The sequence below is a fragment of the Benincasa hispida genome, chromosome 4 (genome assembly GCF_009727055.1).
Source record: "Benincasa hispida cultivar B227 chromosome 4, ASM972705v1, whole genome shotgun sequence".
Classification (NCBI taxonomy): Eukaryota; Viridiplantae; Streptophyta; class Magnoliopsida; order Cucurbitales; family Cucurbitaceae; genus Benincasa; species Benincasa hispida.
Genome location: NC_052352.1, coordinates 38,401,350 through 38,414,985, shown reverse-complemented (window position 1 = coordinate 38,414,985; position 13,636 = coordinate 38,401,350). Strand labels below are relative to the sequence as shown.

The following is a 13,636-nucleotide window of genomic DNA, read 5'->3' as shown; positions in this document are numbered from 1 at the left end:
TTTTTTAATTTTTAAAAAGTAAAAGTATTTGAATGAAAAAACCTGAAACTTTAAAGCAACTAGATTAAGTTGAGGAAATGATTCTGCTCTACCAATTGATGATCAAACTTGGATGAAATATGAGAGTTGAGTGAGATTTAGAGAGACAGAATTCAACTTAAAATGAATTTAACCTACGATATATAATATATTTATGAGGGAACGGGAAGGATTTTAGTTTTGAAAAAAAACAAATAAAAAAAAGAAATACGAAAGGTTTTCAATCTCCGAGCATAAGCTTATGTAAGTTTTGAGGGAGTTGTATTATGAATGGTTGAGATATTTAAGGAAATTTGAAAGGAATTAGGAATAAAAAGATAAAAGGTTAATAAATTTGAAATGTCAGCCAATCAAAATCGAGAGAGTTTATGAATCCATTTATTATTAATTTTTTGAGTAGTTTGTATTTCAACATTATAAGAAAAATTTTATGAAAGGTAATACATATACTTTCATATTTTAAATTTAATTTCATTAAAAATAAAATAAAATAAATATCATATATATATATATATGTTCCTAAAATGGTGTCTAACACGATCGCGTCACTCTACTGTAGCTTAAGTCATCTTGGTTTCATGTGCAAGGAAGACATGTTGAGGGCATTTTAGAATTAAAAGAAAAAGTCTCACGAGCAAGGAAGTCACGTGGCTTGATTTCTTATGATTCCTGTGTGACTTGATTTCTTATGATTCCTGTTTCTCTCTCTCTCCTTTTTCTTTCCCTGCTAAATTTCAAATGAAACTTTAATCAACGCTACCGGATCTAATTTCTCAATCTAAAAACATAAAATCTATCCAAATTTATCACAAGTTTGGGTCTAAGACGGGAGGATGTTGAGTGCAAGTTACAACAATGGGCTCAAATTGGGCCAATATCTGTTCAAGCTTTCGTCGGCCCTTTAGATGAATCCAATGGCGGATCCTCCGGTGAAGACTGATCTGCAAGTCGACGCCGGCGACATCATCAGCCAAAAGAATTCTTTAATCCAAAATTTGATTACCTTCCTTCTCAGCTCTACTGTACCTACGTATATGCACATGTGCTCTCCTCTCTGCTTCAGATCCCATCCGTCCTAGGTCATCTGCTCTGGCGGCGTGATTATTTAGTATGGATGTTTAACTTACCTGTTGCATTGCTTAAACCTTAATCACTCTTCACATTGCTTAAATTTTGGTAAAATCAGCTACTCTCACTTTGTTTGCAGCAAGCGAACAGTTGAGTATGGGGAGCGAGGAGAAATGGTGCGTGGTTACCGGAGGAAGAGGCTTCGCCGCACGACATCTCGTTGAAATGCTGATCAAATACAACATGTTTTCCGTTCGAATCGTTGACTTAGGTTCCTCCATTGAATTGGAAGCAAGCGAGGAGCAAGGGATTCTGGGAGAGGCATTGCGTTCCGGTCGTGCTCAGTACGTTTCAGCCGATCTTCGGGACAAAGCTCAAGTGCTCAAAGGTTGTGAATCTTTTACAACCTTCCTGGCAGCGTTATTTATCTCTCTTCTATTTGTGAAAAGTGATTGTAATGTCAATTTGAATGTTGCAGCGTTTGAAGGAGCGGAGGTTGTTTTCCACATGGCTGCTCCGAATTCATCCATTAACAATTACAAACTTCATTATTCGGTCAATGTTGAAGGTACGAAACCCCTTTGGTTTAGCAACTCTGCTTGTGATTTGCTGTCTAGTATTATTGTTTTCTTTGCTTTCCAGGAGCCAAGAATGTAATTGACGCTTGTGTCGAGCAAAATGTAAAGCGACTAATATATACTAGTTCAGCCAGTGTAGTATTTGATGGGATAAATGGACTTACTAATGCGGATGAGTCAATGCCCTACGCATCGAAGGTACTAACTCCATCGACCGTTCAAGAGATTTCTGCTCATCTCATCAATTATTGGACTTCGTTGATTTTCGTCGCTTGTTGGAAATTTGCATTTACTGTCGTGCTTGGATATTGTTTGTCAACTGTTTCAGCACAATGATTTCTACTCTGCTACTAAAGCCGAGGGGGAAGCTTTGGTTCTCAAGGCAAATGGCTCAAGTGGACTTCTAACATGCAGCCTAAGGCCCAGTGGCATCTTTGGCCCTGGTGATAGGTTACTGGTTCCATCCCTAGTCGCCAATGCAAGGGCAGGGAAATCCAAGGTAAGCATGTTCCTTATTTTTGTTAGTTTTTTCCTAGTAAGAATCCACTCTTTGGGACAAATTGTAGGATATACAAAGCATACAAAGGATAAAGCCCCAACAGAAAAAGAAGTCTGACCCTAACCACAGAAAAGAATCCAATCCAAAATAACAACAACAGGCTCATAATTACAAAAAGACCTTGTGACGCCACAAAGAGGCATGGAACCTATTCGCCTCCCAAACTTAATAACTGATCTCTATTTTTTAGATCCATTTCAATCCTTCTCACGTTGTCAACAATTTTCTGAAGTATAATTTGGGACTCGGAGTGTAATAGCTACTAGTGTAGTCAGCCTCTTGTTTAGATACCAAAGTCCTATCCTTCTTTTTTATTAGACTTTCAGCTTACCTTTAATCATAATCAAGAAGTTGGAAGAGGACAAGCAATCAAAATCCAAGATCTCCTTGTCTCACTGAAGCCTTTAACAGAATGATATCTCGAAATGACCAATCTACTTTGTCGCATATGGCATACCTTTAATTTCAAGTTCAAGCACTAGCCTTTCCATGGGCCTTTTGCAGTCATCAACTAGCTAGTTAGCAATCAAAATGGAAGCAGCAATATATCTAACTCCTCTTGAGGCCAATTAAACGAGCAGAAATAATAGGCCTTAACTAAAGGATGTAAGTCTGTAATTGCTTTTGCTATAGAAAAGACTATTATGTCATTTTGGTTTCTATCCTTCTGCTTCGAACTAAGATTGATTGATATGAGATAAGATGGATGTCGGTCTCTATTATCCTAGAATATACAACTTCAATTTGAAAAGGCTTAGAACATCTTGATAAAATCAACCTGGATAACATTTGAAGTCCATTTGAAGAATTTCAAGATGAATCCATTTGGCCTAGGAGCTTTGTTGTATCATAATTTTTTTTGGCACTCCGTACAGGCATCTCTGCCTGCCTTCTAAGCCCTTCTCAAATCAGATCTTGTATAAATTACCCCAGGACAATTTAAGAACTATCCTCAAACTTGAAAACTTTTGATACAAGTTGATGGTCTCCCTTCCACATCCAAATAACTGGTTACAACAAATCTCTTGGTTAATGAAAATCTTCTTTTGCTTGTTAACCTGAAGGTGGAAACCGAATGCAGAATTTTCAACCCTGCTTTAAGTGTGTGTCTTATTATTGCATCTTTGCCTCCACATAATGCCCACCTTGGGGAAAGGCAGCTTCGTTCTGAAAGCCGGGGTACGCTCCTTGTTCTGGAGTTTAATGGGGGAGAGAAATCATAGAATTTTAAACGGAATCGAGAGAGAGCCTTTTGACATTTAATCTCTTGTTAGATTTAATGTCTCTCTTTGAGCATCGGTGCAAATTCCTTTTGCATTTATTCACTCGGTCAAATTTTGCTCTATTGGAGACCCTTTCTTCAAGGTGCTCTATCCTATTAAAAAAAAAAAAAAAACACTCTTCATCCGGCCACCTAACTGCTCAATAGAAAGACCAACCTCCATCATGCCATCCCATAAATGAAGATTTGAGAAAAAGGAACCCTTTTGCGCTGCAAGATTACCACATATTACGCATGGATTAATTGAAATTCTCATTTGCCATTTAAGACTAATTTGTAATAGCATTTGATCTAATGCTCTCTTTGAGATACTATATATATATTGTTTTTTCTTTAACAAGAAACAACATTTTATTGATAAATGAAAAGGAAGATAAACCGTTCAAGGATTAAGTTCCAAAGGGAGCAAAGAAAAAAATTAAAAAACAGGCCTACATATTATGTATGAAAAGTCGTTACAGTTTTCTTTCTAATGCCCTATCCAAATACATTTCATTAAAAAAAAAAAAAAAAATTATGACCTTCCTTGTAAATTTATAATTGTCAAATGTTTTAAAATTTACAGTTCATTATTGGTGATGGCAATAACGCCTATGATTTTACTTATGTTGAAAACGTGGCACATGCCCACGTATGTGCTGAACGAGCTCTAGCTTCAGGAGGAATAATTTCAGAAAAAGCTGCAGGGCAGGTACCATTTCAGATTTTTTAAAAAATTGGGTTAACGTGTCAGGGTATGGAAGGATTTATTATTATTATTATTATTTTTGTTTTTGGATAAGGAAATATTTCGTTGATAAATGAAATTAGGGGAAAACCCCAATTACAAGAGAGATTGTCAGTTGATAACTAAGAACGATAATAATGTTTGAATTTATTTATGTTAAGTTATTTTTGTCTTCTCTTTCTAATGAATAATCAAAATGTAGTTTTCATATTGTAAGCTAAGCATGACATATCTAATTTTCCCTATTGGACTAAAGAATTTGTAGAAGTTGCGTTCTTTTTTAAAAATATTATGTAATGGATCATCAAACAAAAATCATAGTTTCCTTGCATTTATTCCTTGGGTATGAGCCATTGGAATATTAACAGTATGCTTATCTCTGTCTTTGAAACTCTGATTAAAATAGTTTTCATTGTGCATATATCACCGGTCTAGCAGCAAATTAATATCTTCAGCATATGTATTCTGTATTTGTTTGCGAGCATGGGAGAAATTGAGATGTTAATTTATTTACTGCAGATCTTTTAATAAGGAAGTGATTAATGGACTAAACTCAGGAATCTCATGGATGCTGAGGCTTAGATTAGGATTGTTGTAGCTTTTAAAGTAATCACTCAAATTTGTTTTTAGAAAGTTAGCTGTTCGGTAAATTTCAAACTTAAATGTGAAGAAGTAAAATAAAATAGAAACTACTAAAAGTTGGTTAGAATGTATAAGATTTTTAAGGGGTTCAATCTCAAACAAGGAACTGTTAATCTGATTTTGAAGTCAATGTAATTGAAAAAAATGATGTTCTTTAAATAATTATTCATTTCATCAAACACTAGAAACGATTAAACTTCTCCTAGTCACTTTAAGGCATACAAATTAATCTCAAAAAACGGTTAAAATTCCCCCTAATCATTTTTTTTTTTTCTTTTCTCTTTTTATGCAAAACAATTTTGTTGAGGTGTGAAATTCACAAAAAGGATATACAATCCATGGTATTGCAATAGGCATTTCCAGTTGTTTAGAAGGGAAGCAGAAGCTTATGAGTCTGAAGCAAAAAGATCAGAACTTTTACACTAGGAAATAGTACCCCTACTCACTTTTAGACCTACAAAATCAATTTTAAATGGAGCCTTCGTCTAAACTTGAATGGGCTTTTGCAGGCGTATTTCATAACCAACATGGAGCCCATCAAATTTTGGGAGTTTGTCTCACTTATTCTGGATGGTCTTGGCTATGAAAGGTATTCTTTATTGTAATTTATGCTGTAGTCACTCTGAGCATGTGGTATTCCAGCCATCTTTATCCCCCTTTTGGTAAAGGGAAGATATGTAATATTGACATCTTTCATTCTTTGAGTTGCAGGCCAAGAATAAAAATCCCTGCCTGCATAGTGATGCCGATTGCACATATGGTGAACTGGACTTATAAGCTTTTAGGTCCTTATGGAATGCCTGTCCCACAGTTTACACCTTCCCGTATAAGACTCCTCTCTTGTTGTAGAACTTTTGATTCCTCAAAAGCCAAGGATCGACTTTTCTACACCCCCATTGTTTCACTTCAGGTTCTTCATGTTTCATTAGTTGCATATACTTTTTGCTTGTGCATGTTAACTCCATTTCTTAACTCTTTAAGATACTCTTGGAATGCCTTCCGTCGATGATGTTTCTGTCGGAACTAAAGAAAACCATGTGCATTTTGCTCTATTGAAGATCGAAATATGGAAATTCCATAATCTGAAGAACTAAGTCTATTTTTTGTACATTCACATTTCTTTTATTGATTATTAAGAAAAGGGGAAGAGCAATGGCCTTTCCAAGTTAAACTTCAAGTGGAAGTGTGAATATATTTCCTCCCATTGGATCAGTTCCACGGGGTTGTATGATGTTTCTGGACATTTTATTATGTCAATTTTAAGTTTCTTTTCCAAATACGAATGTTTTTGCTGCAGTCCACTGTCTAATTCTTGTAATTAAGGTCCTCTTGAAGTAACTTAGGGTGGGGTGACTTTTTGCGTATGATGTTTCTGGACATTTTATTATGTCAATTTTAATTTTCTTGTCCAAAGACAAATGTTCTTGCTGCAGTCCATTGTCTAATTCTTGTAATTAAGGCCCTCTTGAAGTAACTTAAGATGGGGCGACTTTTTGTGGATTTCTGAAGAGAGGATTAATAGTGTTTCTCGTACCTTTACTTTTCTTCATAGCGAAAAGCTTTTGTGTGCATGTTATTTTTTTCTCTATCTTTATTGTTTATTATTTCTGTTATTGTTAGCCTAATGATAGCAAGACACGTAGCTATCTTTCTCCTTGAATATCAATAAAGTGATCACTGTTCTCTGGGTGGAGCACTATTCCTATTTTTCTGTGCCTCTCTCTTTTTATACCAGTCGTAAAGTGATCACTGTTCTCTGAGTGGAGCATTATTCCTATTTTTCTGCTTTCACGTGTCTCACTGGGTTTTGATTTCGAAGGTTTTTTGTAATTATTCGATTGACATGATCTTGTTTAGTTGGAATCCTTTCTTGTAGTAGGATTCCCCTTTTTTGTGGGCTAATATTTTTGTATGCCCGTGTATTCTTTCATTTTTTTCTCATTAAAAGTTGTTCTTATAAAAAAAATATACCAATCGTACATTTTGAAATAATATCTGATATGTTCTCGATAACATTGACTACCATCACTATCATAAAATTTGAATATGGGGTGTAATAGACTTTGCCTCGAGCTGGTTATTTAGAAATTCACTACATTTAAACATGTTTACATAGCCAAGCGATGCTGTATATTCATGATTTAAGCTTAAAATGCCACGGTTATTCTTCACACAGGAAGGGTCTACAGAGGACATGATTTAGAATGCCCATGATTACACCAACACTGTCAGTTAATTTGAATATGAAGTGTTACTGCAGTATTCTTAGCTTGTTAGCTGCTCACTCCACAACTCACTATATTTAAACATGTTTACGTGGTTATGTGATGTGTGAGTGTCCATATCAATGCTTGCAAGGCAATATTTATACTTCAAACGAGTCTGTACGAAGTATATGAGTGTCCATGCTTATTATCATTGCCAATTAATATGAGTGTTGAGTGTAACTATACGTCTCTTAGCTTGCTATCTGATTTAAGCATGTTAGCATAGCCATGTGATGCTCTGTACGTCCATGATTGATGCTTAAAATGTAGTACTTCTTCACAGGAGGGTATACAAAGGACAATAGAAGCCTACTCCCATTTAAAGGCTGAGCATGAACATAAAAAGGAAGGGCCATCCAAAGCCTCAGCATACCTCAGGGGAGGAACGGGTGTGTGCTTCTTCTTCTTTTTTAATATATAAATATTAAATTTATTTACGTTTTATGGAGAAGAATTTTGAAGGTTTATTTCATTTCCTCTATACTAGTTTCAAAATACTGTTTTGCCACCATTTATTGCAAAAATTACAGTGGATAAATAAGCAATTCATTGTCTTTTTATCCTCTTTACATAAATTACGGGTTCGAGGAGAAATAAGTAGATTATGATTTTCTTTTTGAATTCGATCTTGTGTATTTAAGCTCTTATAAACCTTGGACAAAGTGACCTGAAAAAGGACTTATCTTTTCATTGGTAATGTTATCACTTATTATGTTGTAGGCAAGTTGTCAATTTTTTTTTTTTTTTTTTGGCCATATATGGACATCATTTTTGTATGCCCTTGAATTCTTTCATTTATCTCAATGAAAGTTGTTATAAGAAAAGAAAGAAAAAAAAGAACCATATATGGACATTAATGAACGAGAATGAATTTCCACGTTTCTCATTTCGAAGATTTACTTGGAAGTTGGAATTTATAAATCGTTTCACTGGTGGGCCCACGTAGGGAAAGGGAAGAATCAGAAGACTAAACAATTTTATTTGTAGGGTCAAATAAAATGAAATAAATAAATTTAGAAGATTTAATGTTTAAATTAATTTTTTTTAATCGATCCAACTTTATGCTTTGAATTCAAGTTTACCATTTCAATTTTAATAGACTAGATTACAGACATTTTGTTCCATATCGATATTTTTATTAAAATATATCAATATATGATAGGTTAAATTACAAATTTAGTTTTTAACTTTCAAATATTTGTCTAATAGGTTTATGAATTTTAAAAAGTGTCTGATAAAGCTCTAAACTTTCATTTTTGTATCTAATTGGTACATGCTATTAACCTCGTCAAACTCTGTTTGTTAAGTGCTTATATGGCATGTTGACTGCACATTGTAAAGATTATATGCCGATCATCTCCTTGTACTCTTTGTGTCTAGACACCCGGAACCAACTGTTTCACAAAATCAACTCCAAAATGACTAAGAAAAATTACAATTCGAGAGGATATGATTTAGGCCTTCCTTTGCCTTCCAACAAAGAAGGCAACTTCCAACCTATCTAACGTGTTCACTTGCTCGTGGATAGCCTCCAAAGAAAGAACTTCACTTTGTTTTGGATTTTTCACTTTTCATAGAGACAGAATAGTTGAACAAATTGCGAAGGAACGAGCTATAGGAAAATCCCCTAGTAGGATTAGAGCACCAAACACGAAAATCCCTCCTGCAAGGTTTAAACTCAAAACTCTCCAATCAATGATAAGAGAGCCATAATATCAATCGTTTTTCTATTGGACATAAAACGGCAGAAACCAAGTGATAAAGTAGGAGAGCTCCAAGAAGGAACAGTGATACCGGCCATGAAATGACTTCACATAGAGGTCAAATGATCTAAATGAGGAAATGTAATGCAGAGGGGTTGATCTTTTACCTATTTATCCTCTTAAAAATACATTTCCTTCCTATCACTAGTGAAACAGTGGACAACGTTAGAAAAAGAAAGAGAGCTCCTTGGATATCTCCTTCCACCCATCATACACTCAGAAAGATGACTAGCATATTTACTCGCTATAATCTTGTGCCAAAGGGTATTAAACAAATCATTGAAACTATTTAGCTAGAAGAGCCTTGTTCTGAGTCCACAAATCCCCTAATTCTAAACCCACAATGTTCACTGGCTTCTCCACCGCCTCCCAACTTACAGGATGAACACGGCTCCCCTCACCAACCCCTCCTTATAAGAAGCCCCTCAGCTTTTCTAAATCTTTGCAAAGAGAACAAAGAGCTCTAAAAAGGGAGAAAAGATATATTGGGAGTACGCTTTACCAAATGGATGAGAATTGATCTTCTTCCTTTAGAGAAAAAACGTTTTTTTTAAGAAGCAAGCCTTTTACGCATCTTATCCACCTCAAGATTTTAGAATGAAAGGATTTTCAAATTATGCTCAAGAGGGAGATACAGATACAAAGTAGAAACACACCTAATCTCACAATCCACCATAGGAAATCTTTTCAAGATCACAGTTCAACTCCAAAATTTGGCATGCCCTCTGTCGATCTTAATCTCTGCATAGACTTGAAGAACACTAAAATGTGATTGAGAATGAGAAAGACTCCTCTTTTCCCAAATAAAAAAAGATCGTGTCATCGGTGTGAATTGGTGATGTGTTAGGGATACCTTGTATGTTCCAATCTTAAAACTCTCAACGATGTTACCCTCAACTCCTTTGAATACAAGCCTTCTTAGAATATTCACCACAGTTTGAGGCGTTCTTGATACTCGAATCCTTCCTCTAGGCCTTCCATTAATGAGAATGGAGTACTTACCCGTTCTAGTACAACTCCAAATCCAAGATCTCTATTTTTACCCAAAGTCTCATTTTGTCCTTAGCCTTTTCAAAGTCAATCTAGATGATGATCTTCTAATTTTGTCCTCTATAATCCTCAATAATCTCATTAGCGATGGGAGCTTAATTACAAATTTGTCTCCCCATAATTAAAGCCCCTTGATTCACAAAGATTGTCGATGGAAGAACCCTTTTTTAGTCTATTAGCCAGAACCTTGGAAACGATTTTGTACACACTCGTGATTAGATCGACAGATCTAAGATCCTTAGTGCTGTCTTCTCTTTCTTTTTTGGGATGAGACAAAAAAATTTCATTCACGAAGCTCTCTATGGTACCTCTTTCAAAGAACTCACTAAACACCCACTCAAGATCCTTTTTAATATGCTCCCAGTTGGAGTTGGCCTGAACAAAAGCCATAGAGTAGCCATGTCAACCAGGGACTTTGTTTCTATCACACTCAAAAACTACCTTTTTGATGTCATCCAAAGTAAAAAGGGAATTTAATTCAGCCTTCTTTCCCACATAGGTGGGGCACCAAATCGAGGTCATCATCAAAGGGTTTGGAATTCACCTCCAGGGCATAGAGGTTAGAGAAGTAAGATTAAATTTCCTACCTTTTTTATGTCATCCTAGTAAAAGGGGAATTCAGTTCAGCCTTCTTTCCCACATAGATGGGGCACGAAATCGAGGTCATCATCAAAGGGTTTGGAATGAACCTCCAGGGCATAGAGGTTAGAGAAGTAAGATTAAATTTCCTCTTCAATCTCTTTGTTCCCACTAACCAATTACTCCCTCCTCCATTCTCCAAAGACCCAACGTAGTTCTGGCTTCTTCTGCCATCAATCATTCTATGAAAAAAATGCTGAGTTACAATCCCAAGAGTGAGATGGGCCAAGGATGGGGATTGTAGTTCTGCATTTTTCAATAGAATGAAGAATAGTAGAAGAAGCAAGAACTTCAATGGGTCTTTGAAGAATGATAGGGACAGGGGGGAATAGAGGTTAGAGAGATAAGGAGATCAAGACTTTTTTTGTTAGTTAGGCCTGGTCGAGGAAATTTAACTCCATGTTGGAGGAGTTTCTTTGTCATCCTCTCTTTTGTTATCAGGGTGGCTTGCTGTGCTTTGTTTGTCTTTGATCTTTTGTTTGAGGTATTTGGAGAGAAAGAAACAATAGGATTTTTAGAGGGGTTGAGAGACCTTCGGGTGAAGTGTGGTCTCTTGTTAAATGTTGTGCCTCCTTTTGGGTCTATGTTTGTAAATAACCTTTAGTTCTTATTTTTCTTGACTAGAGTCCCTTGTTAGGTTAATTGGGATCTTCATGGGGTATTCATTATTTGTATTCCCTGTGTATTCTTTTGTTTAATCTCAATGAAAGCGGGGCTTTTACCCAAAAAAAAAAAAAAAAAAAGGAAAACAAAAAGCTTTACATAGTTAAGATTTGTAGCAACCATTTTTTTTAACATATATGATCATATCCCGGATTTTATTAAACAATGATAATGAGAATTGGATATTATTTCTAGATTTAATGAAACATGAGTAAAATCTGATTTTTAATCTTATTCGTGAATGTATTAAACATTTAGGATGTGGATCTTGAATATTGGTTATAGATAAATTTAATAAACACGTCAGGAATCTAATTCTGGTTCAACAGAATCTGATTTTATTTCTATTGTTCATATTTGCACACTGATTTTGGTTTCATTCCTATTCGTGGACTTGTCTTTTATGTATTGGAAGAATGATGAACCAATAATCATTACTGCTGTGTTACTTTTGGCAGCTGCTGACATTTTACTCTGGAAGGATAAAAGGAAAACATTGGTAGCATTGTTAGTTTTGGTGGCTATTTATTATAACTTCATTGCTCCTGAGTCTACCATGATCACTGCACTGTCAAAGCTTCTTTTGGTGGCATTGATATTTCTATTTATTCATGGGAGTTTACCAGAGAAAATGTATGTTTGCGTACTCTCCTAGACATGCTGTTAATTGCAATTACATATATTACATTAATAGGAATAAAACGGAGCCTATTATCACGGTGTAGATGGATGGCCTGTGTAATCAGATCAGAAATCCTAGCATCACATTCCGATTTCTAATTGTAGTGATCTTCTTGCAGATATGGATACCGAGTTGAGAAAATTTCTTCGTCATGTTTTTCCTTGTCAGAAGAGAGGTCACGAAGCATTGCCATCACTGTAACATCATTCTGGAATTCTTTTATTAGACATTTTAAATCTCTTTCCAGAGGGAATGATTGGGTGCTCTTGCTTAAGGTACCTTCTCTATTTCTTCTTCTTCTTCTTCTTCTTCTTCTTCTTTTTTTTTTTTTAAAATTATTATTATTATTATTTATTTATTTTATTGTTTTCACTATTTCATAAACAAACGTTTGCCCTACTTTATGAAGAGATCGAGATGTGACAGTACATGGTTGCCTAAAATATTACTTGGATGGACCTTCACATGACCTAGTTGACGCTACCCTAAGTTGAGTTTGCACTCCCGTGCCGGAATTGCAACTTTTTTTTCTTTCTTTTTTTAGTGACTCCATAGTTCTTTGTAAGAAATGAGAGTAGGGGTGTATTAAAACTACGGGAGTTGAGTTCCCCCCAGAAGAGAAGGGTAACCAGATCTAAACCGATGAAGAAAGTAGGAAACTTAAAAAGCTTTCAGCGTAAAGCACTCCACAAGCTTTAAAAGATTAGAAATACACCTGTATAATTCTTTAAAGATTATATTGTTTCTATTGATTTAAAGCAGCAAAAGCAGTGCCTCTGTGACATCCTCCACTAGCCAGATAGAAGTTCAGGGAGAAGCGAGAAGACAATCCTAGCACAGCACTAGGCCATACCAAAGATTCCAAAATAGCATTCCAACTCTTGGCGGTGAAACCAGAAAGCTAGAATAGAGGGTCCTTGGTCTCCCCATCCTTTAAACAGTTAAAAAAACCCAAAGGATGAAGAAGGGGGTTCTTTGTCTGCAACCTGTCTTGAGTGTTCTAGGCTTTTCTAAACGAAGGGCCAGATGAAGACTTTGATTCTGTTGGGTAGTTTCACTTTCCCATTTAAGCCATGTGACAGCATTTTATCAAGCTTAGAGAATGATCGGAATGATCATAATTTTGATTAGGAATCTGCCCTAACTACCTGAACTGTGCAGCAACCAAACGGAATGATCATAATTTTGATTAGGAATCTGCCCTGTCGAGTTTATTGGATAAAGTCAATCCACTCTTTCAGCTCAAGATCCATCCAGTTTATTGGACAAATCAATCAACTCCACTTCACTATTCAATCCTTTTAAAAGCTAGATCCCAGGTTTCATTATACCCTCTTTCCAGCACTGTTACTGGTTTTCCTTTTGATTTTTCATATTAGAAATGAGAGATGCAAATGGGGGAGTAAATGAGCCAATTGCCTTCCGAAAATTCAATTCTCAGACCATCAAGGAGTCTCCAGTGATTTTTCAGGTAGACCATGTTAAATTTTGCAAATGTTCATCCCAAGAATGGCTGATTTTAGCAGATTTATGATTGGAACTGAAGCTAAGCAAAGAGTAATTTTCTCTAACTCTGCACCTGCAACACTTCCTTATTATCGCTGCCATAAATGACAGTGGTTTATTGATAGTGGGGGTAATGCGATGGTACATTCTTATTGACAGTGGGGGTAATGC

At 35.7% G+C, this 13,636-nt stretch overlaps 1 protein-coding gene across 3 annotated transcripts in view; it reads left to right on the top strand.

The window, feature by feature from the left end:
* The first annotated feature begins 719 nt into the window (after positions 1-719).
* LOC120075097 (3beta-hydroxysteroid-dehydrogenase/decarboxylase-like) overlaps positions 720-13,636 on the top strand; it is an 18,814-nt gene continuing 5,897 nt past the window's right edge. For 2 of the 3 annotated variants that reach the window (XM_039028264.1, XM_039028265.1), the window contains exons 1-11: positions 720-1,147; positions 1,247-1,495; positions 1,586-1,675; positions 1,750-1,883; positions 2,014-2,184; positions 4,092-4,217; positions 5,405-5,484; positions 5,607-5,805; positions 7,446-7,551; positions 11,736-11,910; positions 12,078-12,234. In XM_039028264.1, coding sequence (XP_038884192.1) covers positions 1,264-1,495; positions 1,586-1,675; positions 1,750-1,883; positions 2,014-2,184; positions 4,092-4,217; positions 5,405-5,484; positions 5,607-5,805; positions 7,446-7,551; positions 11,736-11,910; positions 12,078-12,234 — 1,470 coding nt within the window. In that variant the 5' untranslated portion in view covers positions 720-1,147; positions 1,247-1,263. Of the gene's footprint in view, positions 1,148-1,225; positions 1,496-1,585; positions 1,676-1,749; positions 1,884-2,013; positions 2,185-4,091; positions 4,218-5,404; positions 5,485-5,606; positions 5,806-7,445; positions 7,552-11,735; positions 11,911-12,077; positions 12,235-13,636 lie in introns of all 3 variants that reach the window. The other variant, XM_039028267.1, reaches the window with a different exon arrangement.